The sequence below is a fragment of the Schistocerca gregaria genome, chromosome 1, assembly GCF_023897955.1.
Source record: "Schistocerca gregaria isolate iqSchGreg1 chromosome 1, iqSchGreg1.2, whole genome shotgun sequence".
NCBI classification, from domain to species: domain Eukaryota; kingdom Metazoa; phylum Arthropoda; class Insecta; order Orthoptera; family Acrididae; genus Schistocerca; species Schistocerca gregaria.
Genome location: NC_064920.1, coordinates 479,461,232 through 479,479,653, shown reverse-complemented (window position 1 = coordinate 479,479,653; position 18,422 = coordinate 479,461,232). Strand labels below are relative to the sequence as shown.

Genomic DNA, 18,422 nt, shown 5'->3' with positions numbered 1-18,422 from the left:
ATGCTGCCACGTGTCAAAGATATCTTCTAAAAGCTTTGAGTTTTTGCTAGGTTTCGTGACATAAAGTGTCAGGAAGTTCTAAGCCAATGTACAAAATCTTTACTATTCGAAAGATTAGAAAGTTTTACAGCTTCGAGGGACAGTATGTTGTCACTTAACGTGGAAAAAATATACTACCACATGGGGTATAGTGTATATTCATCTGGAAAAAGTGTATTTTTAACCTGGAAGCTCAGGATTTTTTTCCCCTCCCTGATGTACAAATACCATCATAGCTTTTTGAACTAATAGTTCCTTCTTCTTTGCAGAGCAATGAGGGTCAGTTTTGGAAGGTCACTTAGATGCCAAGGTGAGAGAGATCTACCTGTTGTGGATCGAGGAGAGAGAAAGATACGGAAGGACGGTGTAGTGTCAGAGAGAGTAGGACGTAACTTTAACTTTCATCTACTGCTCTCTCTTTGTGCTAGCCCCTTCCCCTCGTCATCTCCCTTCAACAGACAAGCCCTTCTCATCCTGGTGCCTCCCCCCCCCCCCCCCCCCCCCCCCATCAGCATGATTGAAATTGCCGTTTCTCTTGAAAAATTGTTTGTTGTATTTAAAAATGTGTTGTTGTCTTCTTCTATTTTCCTGTAGTTTGTTCCTTCAGATTTAATAGCAACTTTGGTCAGATTGTTCAGTTAACTCTTTTAATTATTTTCATAATCAAGGTCACCCCCAACCACAAAGAAGGCAGCTTTAAGTGACAAATCAGATCAGATTCTCAACTGTGAAAAAACAGCCACCAAAAGTAATAAAGGTGTGTCACTTGATAAGAAAAATGAAAAACAGAAACCTATTGAGAATGGTGGTGCTGAAACAGCAGAGAGAGATGCCAGTACTGATGATGGTGAGTATTGCATAAAATATTTTGCACTGGAAGGAAAAAAAATACATACATAATCACTTGGTTGTACTTATGGTAAAATCACAAAGTAATTATTTCCTGTCATAGACGACATATAAGGCATATTAAATTGAATTGACCAACTTTATTTTGATATTGGGTGTTTCTCATCACTGACAGTTCTGCCAGTCAACCACATTTGTGGGAAAAAACTAATATTGAAAGAAACTTCCACATGGGAAAAATATATTAAAAACAAAGATTCCAAGACTTACCAAGCGGGAAAGCGCCGGTAGATAGGCACAATAAATAAAACACACACACAGAATTTCTAGCTTTCGCAACCGACGGTTGCTTCTTCAGGAAAGAGGGAAGGAGAGGGAAAGACGAAAGGATGTGGGTTTTAAGGGAGAGGGTAGGGAGTCATTCCAATCCCGGGAGCGGATTAGGGGGGAAAAAAGGACAGGTGTACACACGCGCGCACACACACACACACACACACACACACACACACACACACACACACACACACACACACACAAGTTTTGGTGTGATTGGTTCATTCATGTTAAAAGTAGTAGTGTTCGATCAAACCTTGAGTCTCAGAATAGCGTGACAAACTTTTTAGCCACTTTATAGGCTTGTATACATTTTGAGGTGTGACTAAATCCCTAATTTTTTCCATGGCGTGATGCAGCATAAAAAGGTGTCTATGTGTATTAAAGCAAATGATCAAATGTTTCCTAGAACTTCTAAAAAAGCCAGGCAAACTTAGCACATTTTCAACTTCGTATGTGATGTGAAGATGAGTAGCCCCTCTTTAAAAGCTGCTAAAAATTCAACCACTGAAGATAGTGGACTGAAATTTGGTATACGATCATCAAAGACCATATAGAACGCCAAATTTCATTAGATTTGGAAATGGTCGAGTGGGGGACCCCTGGTCACCCTTGATATGGAGTGACCCATTATTTAAAATTTGTACATGCTGTTGCCATCGCTAAACAAGTTGTAAAGACTTAATTACACAGAATCCAGCCTGCAGCAGAAGATTACAGCAGTAAAGCTGCCTTTTAAGTGCATTTTGTTGTATTGGTTCAATCACAAGGAGGGTGCATTTAATTAATGTTGCCACGTACTTACTGCTGCCAGATGTGGGAACTTTATTGAACAATTGATTTGCCATGGAATTCAGTGTATAGTGCTCCCAGTGGAAACATGCGGACCAACAAGCTTATCAAATAGTACATCTTGTCTAGCAAAGGTGATGTAAACTACAAGAATGTTTCAAAGGAATCTGCTACAGGGAGAGGTATTGTCACTCAGGCTGCAGTAAAAATTAAATGGGAAAAATTGACTTTTGTGTGAGGCACAGGAGACTGCAAAGGGTGAAACTTGTCTCAAGCAAGAGGTAGGTCTTTTGTTTGTCTCAGTTGGTTTTCTTGTTTGTTGAGTGCTTCTCAATGCACCCAATTATTATGTGAAGTGGTCCCTTAAAACTTTCTTGTGACATAAAATAATGCTATAAAAGAGCTATTTTCATGTGATACACAAGGCTGTAAACATATTTGAATTTTTACTTCATATTGACTTCATGGACCACACATTATCTTTCTTTGCAGAGTGTTGCAGCCTTAATATGAGCTGCTCATTTCTCTACGAAATTTGTATCCTGTAACAGAAAATGAAATGTAATTATATTGTATGATAACTGTCACAACCTATTTTCCAGAAGAAATCAAGCAGGCAGAATGACTCGCTCAAAGATACCATCTCCTATGTCTTATTGCAAAATTATCTGCTGCCACGAAAATTCCACAAATGACACAACTATTAACACTTTGTTGAAGCCACCATCTCTCATAATGGCCTCCTCTACTACCAAATGCCTCAGTCTATGCAGGCCATGTTCTGTATCGCCAAGCCATAATATGCATATCACATGCACAGCCCTTTTACTTGTGACATTTGTTCTGGTTGCTAATTTTGCTACACAGTTGATGGCTAGTAGTGGGTATACATTGTTGCATATTACAGCAATTTCAGGATGAATGTTTATTCATTAAAAAGAAATTATGGTTTTAAAGAAATGAGGAAAAATGAAAGTGAGTAGTTATGATGACTGCAATAACACACAAAAATATTGTATTCACAACATGTATCCATCTCTTGCAAGTGAGAGATATGAGCAATGAACTAATTGCAAATACTCAACTAATTGCAAAACAGTAAAAGGTAGATGATATTGTCATGAAATTGATGGCTTTTTATGTTTTTAATTAACTTCTACATAAAATTAAAGCAAAATACTGTTGTTTTCAGATGCAGAGTCTGTTGGAAGTACTGCCAAGAACAGTGCTACTGATGCATCTATTAAAGCATCTACCCCAGAAGCAAATGTAAGGACAGAGTCACGAGACTGTTATATAAAGTTTGACAGTTCAGTAAATATTATCACTAAATCTTGCAACTGAAGCTCTAATTTTAGAGATCACAAAAAAGTCATTGTTTTCTTTCTGTAGCAAGACTCATAGTACGAGGGCTGTCCAGAAAGTAAGTTCCGATCGGTTGCAAAATGGAAACCACAGTGAAAACAAGAAACGTTTTATTTGCAACAGCTACATGCACCTTCTACCTAATTCTCCATGTACTCACTGCTCCAACTTCAAGTTTTGTCATAGTGTTATATCAACTTTCCAATATCCTCATAATAGAAAGCAGCCGTCTGTGTTTTTGGCCACTTATCTGGACTGGTCTGCAGCTCGTCTGTGAAAAAAATTTGTTTTCGTAGCCTCTGGTTCTTGTGAGCAGAGATGAGACACGTGGGGAGCCAGTTACGGACTGTGTTGTGGGTGATCAAACACTTCTCATCAGAAACACTGCAGGAGCGTCTTCATTGCCCCTGCAATGTGCGGCTGAGAATTGGCATGAAGAAGGAACTGCTCGACAGTTGTGTTATGTGGAGTGCATGACACAGGCGAAATCTCTAACCAGGCCCTCATACTTGGTGGGAGATGCTATTCCCTACGCATCTTTACTTGCTCACTGTTCACTCAAAACTGAAAAGAGCAACATGACACAATTGATGATCATACTAGACACACTGCCGTACACATCTGTGCAAAGCTTTACTGGATTTTCCCAGTGGTTTTCATTTCGCGACCGATCAGAACTTACCTCCTGAACAACGCTCATGTATTGTTTCCGCATACCAGATTCTTTTCCCAGAGAACTGTAATTTGAAAACCATTCTTTTCGTATTGATAAATGTTTGCAAGGTTCTCGTAATTGCGTAATCCTGGGACCAGAGCTCTATTGAGAATGTTCTGTTTCTTGTACAACAGTTGTCTCTCATAAATTAACATACTGTATGGGGAAATGAAACATTTGTAATGACGAAAGTAATGTAGGCACAAGTTAATTTCTATTGCCTTATATTCATTTTTCTATTTTTCTCCACTCGATCACTTTTACAGATTGCAGATGTGAAATGAATAAGAGGAATTTGACTGTAAATTGAGAATGTGTAGAGAAAATTGTGTGGAGAATTAAAGGTAACAGTTGATGTAATGGAACTGACTAGTTACACGTAAGTTGTTACATGTTATTTGACTGTGTGAGAATTACTTCATAATCGAATCACATATAAGGGGGTATAGTTTGTGTTGTTGCCCCTGTTGATGTTTACACGAATATTTTGTCAGGATTTGTAAGTGGTGGGTCCTTGAGGTACAGCAATACACGAACACGAGAAGTAAGTTTAAACAGTTTTATTAACAAAGGCGGATTATAAAGCACACATGCTACGCGCACCCATCATCACTGTGTCTGAAATCTTAACACCGGCTAATTACGGTTTTAATGAAAGGCTCCATGATGAGCTAAGAAGAGAGACATATTCGCGCCTGAGGCCGCGTTAGTTAATATGGCGTACTGTGCACGGCGGCCAGTCGCATACTCCCCGTCACAGTGTGGCCGGACGCGCGTCTACTGACCAAACGAATCGTCAGCATTCCAGACAGGTCAGCTGGTGAGTGCATGTTGACGTACTGTACACCTGCGCGCAAACCGTTGACCCTTACATCACTCTCACCAGAGAAAAAGAGCAACCATAGGTGGCTCAAAACAACCTCCTGAGCGCTATGAATCTATTTCACCATTTGTGGCATCAGAAGGCATTGCAAACGTGTATTTTATTTGCAGACACAGTAACGTTCGGTACAGAGAGATGTGCCTACAAGATGACAATTTCAAACATGACAAATGCTGTTGACAAAAGACAAATTATTAAGAGCAATAAAAAATGCAATACTGACAATCAAGTATGCATTAATATTACTGGAGGAATCGAAGGACTTAATTCTATTTGCTGCTTCAATGAAATTTAACTCATTATTGGATGAGATTCCATTTTCATGGCTGTCCTTAATTAAATTATTGTCTTTAGAAAAACTTTATAAGGAATGTTTTCCATATTTTAGTAGATATAAACCATTGTAATCAACAGATAACATTCTAGTTAATGGCATATGTCTAGTTGCATGAAATGTAGTTGGCAACACACTAGGCATATCAAATAGTTCACATGATAAATCATAATGTGTGGCAGTCAAGATTAATCCACTATTGTTCAATTTGAGTATAAAGGGTAGCTCTGGTGTATCATAGTTTTTACATGTAAAAGTGACATCAAGGGTGGATTTGAATCAGAAAATTATACCTTCAGAACATTGTTTAAGAAATGGATGATAAATATGCGTTAAAATTCTAGGGCAATCATTTCTTGGGTGATGATTCATAAATAATTCTTTCTCACAACTGTATATTCTACTGCCTAAGAATACTGACGATTCGGGGCAAATTAACTTATGACTATGTTTAAACATATGCAAATAATTTTCATTTAGGGACACAAAATATCTTTGATCCCTGCAGATCAGTAGATAATCATTCAGTACATACTTTACATGAATACCTGCCTGTCTCCATTTCACAGGGTAAGTATAAATCTTATACATTTCAAAATTATGCTTTGATCTAGTGATGGTAATAGAAACAGTAACAGTTAACTCATCTTCAATCATCAATGAGTGTGTGTTGGTTAACTTGTAATAAGCATATAAATTGTAAGAGTTAACAGGTTATATAATAGTATATGATGCATCTAGCTTTCGTTCAGTTGGTTGTAGAATCTGTAAAAATTGTTCTGGATGTGTAGTAGTACACTGCTCAATCAATCATTTGAACTGCTTTCTAAGGCTTTTCTTTAGTTAATTGCATCAATTCTAGCCTTTGATAAACATCAGTAATCCTTAACAAAAGAGTGTTTAAGTGTTCACTCACACCATTTAATCCTTGGGATAGTTATTGGATATTTGCATTTGTTTCATTACGAAGTACATGGAAATGTGAGATAAATTGCTTTCTATCTGTTCAATGAAAACTGTGTGGTTATTAATGGTTCTTTGCATATTCTTTAATATGATAATTACATGAGAGAGGTTAGTTGAATCTGTACTTGACTGTTGTTCAAGAGCTAATATTTTGCCTTTAACTTCCAGTAGATCTTGACTAGTTAAAGTACCAAATACAGTACGAAGGATACTCCTCCCAAAATCAAACCAGACACGTTTATGCCTAATTAAAGTTTTGTGTGGCAAAAGCTTTAAAATGCAGTAAATCTCTTGCTCATAATTAGCAAATGTAGACTACCTGCACTTTGGCTGTGATCCAGTTATTATACCAAGATGTACCCATTTATAAAATTATATCATTACCCTTAACAGAATGAATTAGGTCAATTTGCTTCTTTACAGAATTGAACTGTTGCTGGATTTCACTTGGATTGTACTTGAGGACAAGTTTTGCATTAGTTGTTGAAACTACCATGTCTGATCGTGGTTCAAACAAAACACCTGTATTCTGTGGTACTATTACTACAGCATTAATAGATTACGCTATCATAGCAAGCATTAGAATAAAAATGAAAATGGTCAATTAGTTCTAAATACTAGAGTTAACAATGAACAAAAAATAAATGAGTTTCTTGTGGTAACCTGTGGAATAAAAGGTTTAGTTTCATTTGTGCAATAGCTTCAATACTAAATTTTCACAACACATTCACATAAGCACATGGCTGAAATAAACACATGCATTGCACTCTCACACACTACACATGTTCACGCAAATTGTAGTGGTGTCTGGAACAAGATCGCTCGGAACATGGCGATGCCTCGGCCTCGAAGTCTGGAGTACGACCTCGCGATTCTCGCTTCCTGGGTTTGAGAACAGCAGGTATGCCTCTTGGTCAGTCTTTGTCGTCTTGCGATACTACTGGAAATCTACCCAGAAATGGCTTTATGTGATTGACATGAATGACAATCGAACGAAAGGGCGGTTGGAGCTTAAGAGTGACTGGCGACAGCACCTCCTAGATTGTATATGGTCCTTTCCAAAACTTCTTAAACCTTTTGACTTGACTCTTCTTTAATACCATGTTGCTCAGATATACAAGCTCTCGAACTCGATACTGTGGCACTGCTGCTTGGCGGTCGTGTTGTCTTGCTTGCTTAAGAAAGGATTGATGATTCCACTGTTTCACTCCCCTCCATGCTTCCTTTAGCTTGCGTACTAGATCCTTTACGTGTTCATTGCTGATTCCGGCAGTCGATCATGCAAAGTCCAAGGGTGAATGCATTCTTCTTCCAAGTGCAGTAAACAGACATCCCAATTGTCGTGTTTACTGCTCACGTAACGGCTAACCATTTTATTAATTGTTCTGTGGACTTGCTTATCTCCTCCATTTCCTGTAGGGTGTGCTGGTTTAGTCCTTAACTGAGTTATTTGCATGAGTTTACAAGTCTGTTTATAAGTAATTCACTCATAAAATTAATCCTTGATCACTAATTATACTTAATGGTGATCCATTCTTTTACAAAAGCTTTAGCTATAGTCTCAGCACTCTGATCAGGTATTGGTATCATGAGACGGTATCTAGAGAAATGATCTAACATTGTCAATATGTATCTGTTTCCATCTTTAGTCTTAGACAAAGGTCCTACGACATCTAGCCCTACTTGTTCAAATGGTTCACTTGTTTCTGGCAGTTCTTGCAATGGTGCTCTACTTTTTCCTACATTATTCAGTCTGTCACAGGAATCACATTGTGAAACAAACTTGAAAATGTCAGCTTTGCGGCTCGGCCACCAAAATATTTGAGCTATTTTAATGTTTGTTGCTTTTTTACCACAATGTCCTGATAATAAAGAATTGTGTTGTTCTTTCATGATTTGCTATTTCATGCTTTCTGGAATAACTAGGCAGTTTCCTGTACTAGTGATTTTGTACAATAATCCATCTATTTGGACAAAATGTTGATCATTTATCCATAATTTGCATTGTGGATCTTCTTCCTGAACTGCCTGTAACTCTTCTTCTCGACTTATTATAACACAAACATTGACTTTTTGACTCATTGCATCAGCATTCACATGTTGTTTACGAAGTCGGTGAATAACCTTAGATTGGTACTCACTCAGTCTTAATGCCCATCTTGTTAATCTGGAACTTGGATCCTTTGAGCTCAATAGCCATTTAAGTGTGGCATCATCTGTAATAACTGTAAATTCTTTTTCTGTTAGGAAACATCTGTTATGTGTTATACCAAAAACCAAAGCACAAAGCTCCTTCTTAGTGGTAGTGTAATTACATTCTGCTTTGTTTAATTGTCTGGAAGCAAATGAGATTGGATGTTTATGACCATCAACTTCTTGAGACAAGATTGCACCTATGGCAAAATTGGATGCATCTGTTGAAAGAATAAAAGGTTTACTGAAATCTGGGTAGGCTAACACTGAGGCTGTGGTTAGAGCAGTTTTAAGTTCTTCCATTGCCTTATTGCGTTCTGTTGACCAATTAAATGTGGCTCCTTTCCTGAGTAGCTGTGTTATTGGACGTGCTATATTCGCATAACCGACTATAAATCGCCTGTAGAAATTTGACAATCCCAAGAATGCTTGTAGTTCTTTCAAATTCTGTGGTTCAGGAAAATTCTTTACGTCGTCAATTAATTTTGGATCAGGTCGAACACCTTCACTGGTTATAACATGACCAAGATAATTAACTTCACTTTGTACTAAATGACATTTATCTATTGATAAAGACAGGTTTGCGCTTCTTATACATTCAAACACAGCTTGTAGTATCTCAGTATGCTGCTTCATGTTTTCATCAAAAATTATTACATCATCAGGGTAAACAAGAGCTTGTGTCAGGATGAGCCTTCGTAAAACTGAATCCATCAGGTGTTGAAATGTAGCTGCAGCATTACAAAGTCCAAACGACGTATGAAGATACTTGTATAGTCCTGTTGCTGTTAAAAATGAAGTTTTTGCTTGATCATCTGGATGCACTGTTAACTGGTGATAACGACTTGCTAAATCACATACTGAAAAAATTCGACATCTGCCCAAGTAATCCAAGGTTTCCACTAAATTTGGTAAAGGGTAAATTTCGGGTGTGGTCACAGCATTCAAAGATCGGTAAGCAACACAAAACGGAACTGTGGTTCTCCAGAAATTGATTTCTTCTTTACAATTACAACAGGAAAACACCACGGTGGGTCTGAAGAATCACTTGGTTTTATAATTCCAGCTTCTAATCGTTCTTTGACCATGTATTCTACCGACTCTCTTTGACTGAATGTGATTGGGGCTGCATTCTCTGTATGAATAAGATGCTGAACTAAATGAGTGACAGGTAAATTTGCATGTTTTCAGAATAAATCTGCATACTCCAACAAAACAGGCGCTGCGGTGGTCTCGCGGTTCTAGGCGCGCAGTCCGGAACCATACGACTGCTACGGTCGCAGGTTCGAATCCTGCCTCGGGCATGAATGTGGGTGATGTCCTTAGGTTAGTTAGGTTTAAGTAGTTCTAAGTTCTAGGGGACTAATGACCACAGCAGTTCAGTCCCATAGTGCTCAGAGCCATTTGAAAACAGGCGCTAAAATCTTCTGTTCATCAGCTGTCAAATGTTCTATCTTCTTCCAAATCTTGCGCTTCAGTTCGTTATTAACATTGTCTCCTCATTGTAATTTTGCAGTACTGTTACAGAAATCTGTGTTTATAACTGCAGTATTTGTTATCTCATCTGGAAGCTGTATTATGTCACTTTTACTTACGTTCGACACTTCAGCAAATTTCATTCCTCGTAGCTAAACAACATTCTCATTGCTCATATTCGTTATTGTAACCGGGACTTTTGTGACATTCTCTCTCACCATTGTAGTGACACCTACACTTCTAACAACATGACAATGTGTTGTATCCAATAACTCACTTTTCTCGGATCGCTTAATTAATAACAAAGTTCCTCCCTTGCTTTGGGGTGACTCAACTTCAGCGTAGATTGTCTTTCGTGCTCCCTTGGGAATTTGCTGAGGTTGATCAATTTGAACATCGTCTCGGACTTTTTGAACTGATGCATCGTTTGGGCGGTCCATTCCCATGATGTCAGTATTGTTGCTCCGTTGAGTACGAGATGAAGAACGATTTCCTAGGTTTCAGTTACTACGGCCTAGACTGATCTTTCTTTCTGCGACAAATATCTCTGCCTTGTTAGCGGACAAGAAATCAAATCCAAGTACAGCGTCATAACGTGTTCCGTTATCTGAAACTACTTGCACCCTTGCTGTGTATTTATCTTTATCTTTATTTTCACATTCATCTCGTCCTTGGCCAAGAATTAATTCGTAGCTTTCCTCCATTTAACCCCCGTAGTTTTAATAGTGGCAATTTCAATTTATCCCGTTTATCTATGCAACACCACATTAATGAGGTCTGTCCTCCTGTGTCAATAAGTAAATAAAATAGAAAGAAACTTCCACATGGGAAAAATATATTAAAAACAAAGATTCCAAGACTTACCAAGCGGGAAAGTGCCGGCAGACAGGCACAATGAACAAAACACACAAACACACACACAGAATTACTAGCTTTCACAACCGATGGTTGCTTCTTCAGGAAGGAGAGGGAAAGACGAAAGGATGTGGGTTTTAAGGGAGAGGGTAAGGAGTCATTCCAATCCCGGGAGCGGAAAGACTTCCCTTAGGGGAAAAAAAGGGTGTGTGCGAGTGTACACCTGTCCTTTTTTTCCCCCAAGGGAAGTCTTTCCGCTCCCGGGATTGGAATGACTCCTTACCCTCTCCCTTAAAACCCATATCCTTTCGTCTTTCCCTCTCCTTCCTGAAGAAGCAACCATCGGTTGCGAAAGCTAGTAATTCTGTGTGTGTGTTTGTGTGTTTTGTTCATTGTGCCTGTCTGCCGGCGCTTTCCCGCTTGGTAAGTCTTGGAATCTTTGTTTTTAATATGTGTCAATAAGTAGTTAGATATTTCTCCCACGATATACAGCACCTATCACGAAGCCATTTTCGGTCTGATTTTTGCTGGAGTTAACAGGAATCACTGTCTCTGGCAAGGGGCGGATGGAGCGGTGGCCCGTACATCACCGTACTTGTTGAAAGATATGGCAGATTGTCTGTTGTTTGCTTTACCTTTCTTCTTGTTGTGACAATCTCTCGAAACATGACCCTGCATCGTGCAATGATAGCAGATTCGATTCTCTTTACAATCCTTACGCTTGTGACCCAGCTTATTGTATCTGTAGCATTGTACTGTTGTGTTGAAAACTCTGCGTTCTTGTTTCTGCATCTCATTTGGTCATCTTAGTGCTTCATTGAAACCAACAGCTGATTCTACTGTTTCCTGAAACATTTTACATTGCTCCAATCTGACAGCTTTGCTTAATTCCTCTCCGTGCAACCCATGAATGAATGTGTCCAAGCAGGGTGTATACAACCCGGGACAACTTGGAGATCTGGGAAAAACCCGGGAATTTTGTCATCCAGGAGAAAGCCGGGAAAAACCCGTGAATTGTTTTGAATTCCAGAAAGTTTTCATTGTTTTAGTTTTCAGTTAAATTTTTGTGATTTTGACTGGTAAGAACCAATACTCTAACAAAGGATATTACTGTATCCCACTACTGCAAAATAATACTGCAGCAACAAAACATGGACGAGAGGGGAGGGGGGACAAAAAAAAAAAAAACAACTTAAGTTCCAAAGGAAATGCGCCGTATACACCAACAAAACAGTGCTCATACAAGCGTCTGCCAACAGCAAAGTGTGTCAAAGTCTTTAGGAAGACTATTCAATGCTTTGTAACAACAAATTGCCTCCGATGAGCATGGCGTGACAACTGTTTAAATTAGATTCATTCGAGCAGTTGTGGGCAGGCTCTTGTGCATGCGCAGTTGAGTCGCGTATGAGTAATACCTTCTATCGCTTTTGGTTACAGAAGTGTGGCTGGGTGCCACTACTTAATATTGCCCCGGTTCGGAAATTAGTAAATCTGGGACTGATGCACAGAGCAGTCTGACTTGTGATGGGGAGGTGGGTCGTCTCCACGTGACCTATGTTTACGTTTAGTGATTTTGTTGTTTTCTCTTCTTTTATTGCTCTCACGTTAAATGATAACAAAATGAATTTTTGTGGCTGGGAGCTATCAAATGAATTAAAATAGGTTCGCGTTATTACGGAAGGCTAAAATATCTTATTCGTTTTAGATTTTATTTCCACCTTTCTGACAGTCAAACATTAATCACCTTACAGAACAATGAAGTTATTTTTGTCAGTTTGCTAAAGAGATTTGGCTTTTATTAATCTTTTTTGTTGAGACAGTCAATTTATTTGAAACGAAGTGTTTAATTTCACACTATTGGCTAGTTTCAACAGTTCACTGCATTTCAAGTGCACATATGGCATTATGCCATAATAAAGAATCAAACATGAGATAAAACAGTACTGGTACTCCGAAATAAAACAGTACTGGTGCTCCAAGAAAATTTACATACGAATGAGCATTTTAAGCCGAATTGTGCATTTTAGTATGGTTAACGAAATTCCGAGGCTCTTGAAGTATCCTCTGGTGTCTTGTTTATTTTATGAAATAATGTAAGATCTTTTAATGTTTTACGTGTACAAACATATGGACTTCCTGTGTCATTGTAGCTGCGCAAGCACGGTGATGCTTGTTATCTGGCGCTCTCTTGCAACTGCAGAAATGAACCTATTTCTATCAGGTCGCGGGAAAATATTACGAATGGTGGTTTGAAAAGCGTTACATTCAAAGTAGATTTCCTTTTACTTAAGATCAGCTATGTGCGAGAATGTACGATGAATTTCTTAACTCACAAAGTGTTTGACTCTCATTTAAAAATCAACACTTTGGGGACGACCATTTAGAAGAATTTCGAGCCCAGAAGATCAGACATTTACGTTGTTATTAAAAATTTTACTGGGTACATTTGTGTGATGTATCTTAATGTGTAACAAGCGCCAAAAAGATCAACATTGTATGTAGAAGCTTAGCTTCTCTTCCACTTGTTAATAATAGAGACCATGTCATCAGCTGGCAGGGTCACGTGACATTAGCTATGACGAGCTTACAAAAGCGGATTGCAATCTCGATTTTAATGCTTCAGAAAGTGGCATGCAGTGTTTGGTGAATTCGAATTTATACCTTCGTAATACGAAAATATGCAACATACATGTTGCTGCACATCAAAGGTCTTTCAAAACGTGTTTTCCCCCCCTGAGTTTCGTTTTCTAAAGTGCCGGGAAATTCTACTCCGGTATATAAAACCATATACATTCAAAGGATTGACGGGTTTTACAGTGCCGAATAAGAGTATACTGTCACTTAACACGGAAAAAGTGTATCTTCACCCGGGAGAAAGTGTATTTTTAACGGGGAAATCCTTGAAACATCCGGGAACTTTTTTCCCTTGTCCACATATACACCTTGCCATTCGTCTAATTTAACGCCAATGAGTCACTCATATGTAAAATAAAAATCCATCAGTGCCTTTCTTATTCTAGCCAAACTGGGGTAGACCAACCTGAATTCCCGCATTGGATGTCCCAGCTTAGTCAGAAGATGTTCATGCTGCTGCTGCTGCTGCTGCTGCTGCTGCTGCTCAAAGTTCACATTGTACTGCGCCTCTTGAGGACTGTAGATTTTCCATAATTATCCTTGTGCTGACACCACTTCTATAAGGGATGGATGATGATTACACGAATATTTTGTCAGGATTTGTAAGCAGTGGGTCCTTGAGGTACACCAATACGCGAACATGAGAAGTAAGTTTAAACAGTTTTATTAAAAACACGCACGCTATGTGCACCCATCATCACTGTGACTAACACATAATATGAATTATTCATGGCGTGAACTCAAGAACGTCCAGATACTAGCTACTGCTCCTGAATAAATTTAGTGTCTTATAAAAATGTAGCATATTTACCTGGGTATAAGGCAACCCTGAATATAAGGTGATCCCTTTTTTAAAGAGGCTCCTTGAGGAAAGTTTATTTTTTAACATAATTTGATAATTTGACTAATCAAAATTACAAACTTTTATTGGTGTAGGGTATCTACCTAAAAAGTTACCATTACACCTATTGTAAACTTACGTCATTTATTAGTTGTCTCCATTTTGATAATGAAAGAAATATTAAAATAAACGAAAATAATTTGTTTACATTAATTTTTATCTTTACTGCTTTTTTTTAGTCTGTCAACTGTGCTACCACTATATTTTTAATCATCATTGTCGTCATCCTAACAGGGCAACTGTGAAACATGTCTTCATTGTCACAAATATTTAGCTGTTTCTTCCGTGTATTTTGCAACTTTTTTATCACATAGCGGATTTTGCTTCTATACTGATGTGAGAATGTTATGTCTTTTGCTACAAAAACATATTGTCTGCCCACTGCTCTCTCTCATTGGCTGTGTAAAACAAGCAACTCCAATCCCAGTCAGTTGCACCATACCACACAGTGAGAATCAACAACATTGCTGCACAAAACAGGTAAGCAAGCCACTGCCCCCATTCTAGGCTTTTGCATCTCTTGCAGAATCATATGCCATTGTTGAGTATTTGTCCCATTTTAAAGTCAGGTCAATTCCAAGTACAAATTCATAAACATAGCAGACATTCATAAAAAGCCAAAGTACACAGTATAGAGTCCCATTGTTGGCGGCAAGATGAAATTTGCTGCCAGCGCAATCCCTCCCCCCCCCCCCCCCCCCCCAAATACTTACAATTCCCAGGTAAGCTCATGTCACTGGTTGCCACTACGCCTTCCATAGTATTGTGCTTATGCAACAGTGGAACATGGACAGCGCTGTCTTCTAGGGTGCAGGTCATATGTAACAATAGCAAATAATACACACGTAAAAGATTGCAGTAACGATTGAGTCTAATTATCAAACTTTCGTTCGTACCACGATCTAATATCAGCCGTTGGTGCTACCCCTACCATGAGTCTTTCCGCTTTAACCTATTCTTGCAATAACAATTGCAGTCAGTTTAATGTGATTTGTTGTGTTTGTTAGACATTTAATTCTACATTAATTTTTTTTCTCGTTTCTTCTAAATATCACTGTCTTGTTCTAAAACCGATTAAAAGGTAGTAACAGTTTCCCATGGTATTGGAACATGTGAACAGCTACTGAATTTCCATTTGCAATGCAGTTCATACATCATCAGTTTCTCATGACCAAATAAAATACTGATTTGGGTTCAGAATAATGTAATGGTTTTTGAAGGACAAAATTTTCAACTTTGAATGTTACCTTTACTTAAAAAGCAGCATAAATGTGTATACACCAGCATAACTGGTGTATGATATGTATGATACTCATACATGTATGATAACTTCTATTGCAGATGTATTCAAATACAACAAAAGCTTGTGAGTTGATAGAATTTAAAGCTATTTCATGCTATTTCCTCCTGTGTTTCACAAAATTGTCAGTTTTTTAGGTGGAGCCTTAGACTGTCATTGTGCCCAATTCATAGTTTCTCACATATCCAGTCACACTAGTGCTGCAGGTCAAATGTAACGTGATTGATAGAGCAAGATCGATACTGTATTGAGCGCTACTGCGTGTTGGGGAAACTCTAGCCTGTTTGGATGAAAGTAATGTTTTCTAAGCTCTACCCTTAATAATTCTTCAAAATAAATTTGTATGAAACCACAGTAGCCAAAGCTTCATCTGTAACTGTAAGATGCCCCCAAGATTAATCTGTTAAGCACTGTAAAAACATTTATCTCAGGAAATATAAGATTGTCTTGTATCGTTTGAATGACGAATTTGAGAAGGCTCGTCTTATAATCGGGTAAATACAGTAGCTATTTTTTGAACCGACAGCTTAGTTCATGGAATTAATACTAAAAATAGGAATAAACTTCTCAAAGATTTAAAGTAACTTAACTTTCGTCCAGAAAGGAGTCAGTTACTCAGGAACACACATTTTCTTTAGCTAGCCAGCAGTCATAACCAAGAGGAGCTATAAGGATTTATTACTTGCCACCCCCTGCTCCAGTGATAAACTTCTTGGTTGAACTGACTGACAGTATATGCTACTAATAATATCAAGTAATGTATTTGTACAATCTGACCTCCGTACAAATCAATCTGACCTCTGTACAAATTCAGTGCTATAATGTGATCATTGAAAATAAGCGTTGTAAATTGATTTTTCTATTTGATGATGCGTGATGACTACAATAGCTTAAGAATTATCCTAGGTATCTCAGTGTATTGAACATTTACATGTTTTGTGGTAAATTTTAAATGAAAATATGTTTAAGATCTTTTTATGTTCATGAGGACCATTTCACTTGTTGTCTTTGGAAGGTAAATTAGCATACTAGTTGTTTTTTGTAAATTTTTGTTTTTCATCTCTTTTTTTTTCTGACATGCTGGATGTGAAACGAAAATTACATGTAACCTATCATTTATTTCAAACAGTGATTTTAGAGAAGGCTTCAAATAATATGTTCAAACTACGCTCATTTTAGTGCTGCCACTATTGATGTGTTGTGCTGTTCGATTTCCTTGTAATGTCTCGTTTGTCTCAAGTGAAACGTCACATTGTTATGAGTAACTTTATCTTTCCTCTTAATACGTGCTTTTTACCTATATTTTTGGCTGGGGAAAATTTTGTTACCATGAAGTATATGGGTCAGCAGCTGCCACAGTAAATCAGATTGTTTGATTCCATTTGTGAGTGATGTATTCTTACATGTGACATGTAAAGGAAGCTTGAGTTATTTGTGTTGTTATATGCTTTTCCTTTCTCAGCAGAGAGACAAAAGTGAAAAGAGCGTTCCATCCAGAAAGAGTAAAGAACAAAAAGGGAAAAAGAAGAGGCAAGATACCAACAAGGAAAACAAAAGCTCAAAAGAATCCATGACTGCAAAGTCTTCAGCAAAGGATAGTGACAGTGGAAAGGAAGAAGAAGATGGCGTAAAGTCACCGACAAAGAGTTCACCAACAAAAAGCTCTCCAGCAAAGGATTCTCCAACAAAGGATTCCCCATCAAAGAAAATACACAGTTTTTTCGGTAAGTTAAGTTTTTGATTGTGAGTTATGTATCTCCCTTCATGCCATGTCTTCATAATAGAAGGATTATCATTCACATTGTAGAAGAAATTGAAGGAAAACACAAATTAATCATTGACAGCAACACACATGGTTTATGGTTGATTGAAATGTAACTTGAGTTATAAAGAATAAAAAAGGAAATCAAAGTTTTCCATTGCATATGTTGCTGATGAAACATTAACAGCAACATAATACTTACATACATGCTGGAAGTTTTGTTCAATGTTGATTCAGAGAACAGTGATGTTAAAAATAAATCTGTGTTGTGTAATTATTTAAGTAAAATACGAAAATAGATAATTATACACATCAGTGATACGTGGTTGGGAGAGGAGGCTGAAATTAAAGTTATTACATTAGGAACAAAAGGCCCATTGGAGGGTGGAGAGGGGGGGGGAGGGGGGAATTGCATATTTTTAACCACTAGCTATTTCATAGTTAAGTGTAAGTTATTTTTATTGCGTCTGAAATGTGGGGATGAATTTCAGCTGGAAAATGATAAATCAATTTTCATCTTGATTATTTATTTGAACATCTCTCATGGTCGTGTTGGAGGTAATATAACATTTAATTTTTAAACGCTCTTGCCAGAATGATATTGTGCACAGTGTTGTATAATGAACTTTTTTAATATACAGGTAAAATGCTACAAGTCATTATTTATTTGAAAAAGTTTTGCTCATCAGACGTGAGCATCCTCAGATATTCATGTTAGCTGTTTGAAGTACCGCTTATCATCATCATCATCATCATCATCATCATCAACGCTGAATCAATCAAATCAGATAATACCCCATCTAAGGCAGTTTATCTGTACATTAATTACTGTGTCCCCAGCAGGCGATGCTTCTGTTTAATAAATGTATTTCTTTTTCCAAACAACTGATTGGATTAACATTGAGGCATTTAAAATGAAACGTATACTGCTTCAGCTACTATCACAGTCACTGAATTTGATTGCTAGAGTGTGAGAGGTATCTGAATTATGCAAGTAAGGAATTATGCTTTCATTTGTCTTTTCA

General features: G+C 37.8%; 1 protein-coding gene across 2 annotated transcripts in view; it reads left to right on the top strand.

Annotated features, from left to right (window-relative positions):
• LOC126353476 (DNA ligase 1) overlaps positions 1–18,422 on the top strand; it is a 108,778-nt gene that overhangs the window by 28,467 nt on the left and 61,889 nt on the right. Inside the window, exons 4-6 of one of the 2 annotated variants that reach the window (XM_050002766.1) lie at positions 708–886; positions 3,206–3,282; positions 17,098–17,359. In XM_050002766.1, coding sequence (XP_049858723.1) covers positions 708–886; positions 3,206–3,282; positions 17,098–17,359 — 518 coding nt within the window. The remainder of the gene's footprint in view (positions 1–707; positions 887–3,205; positions 3,283–17,097; positions 17,360–18,422) is intronic. The other variant, XM_050002767.1, reaches the window with a different exon arrangement.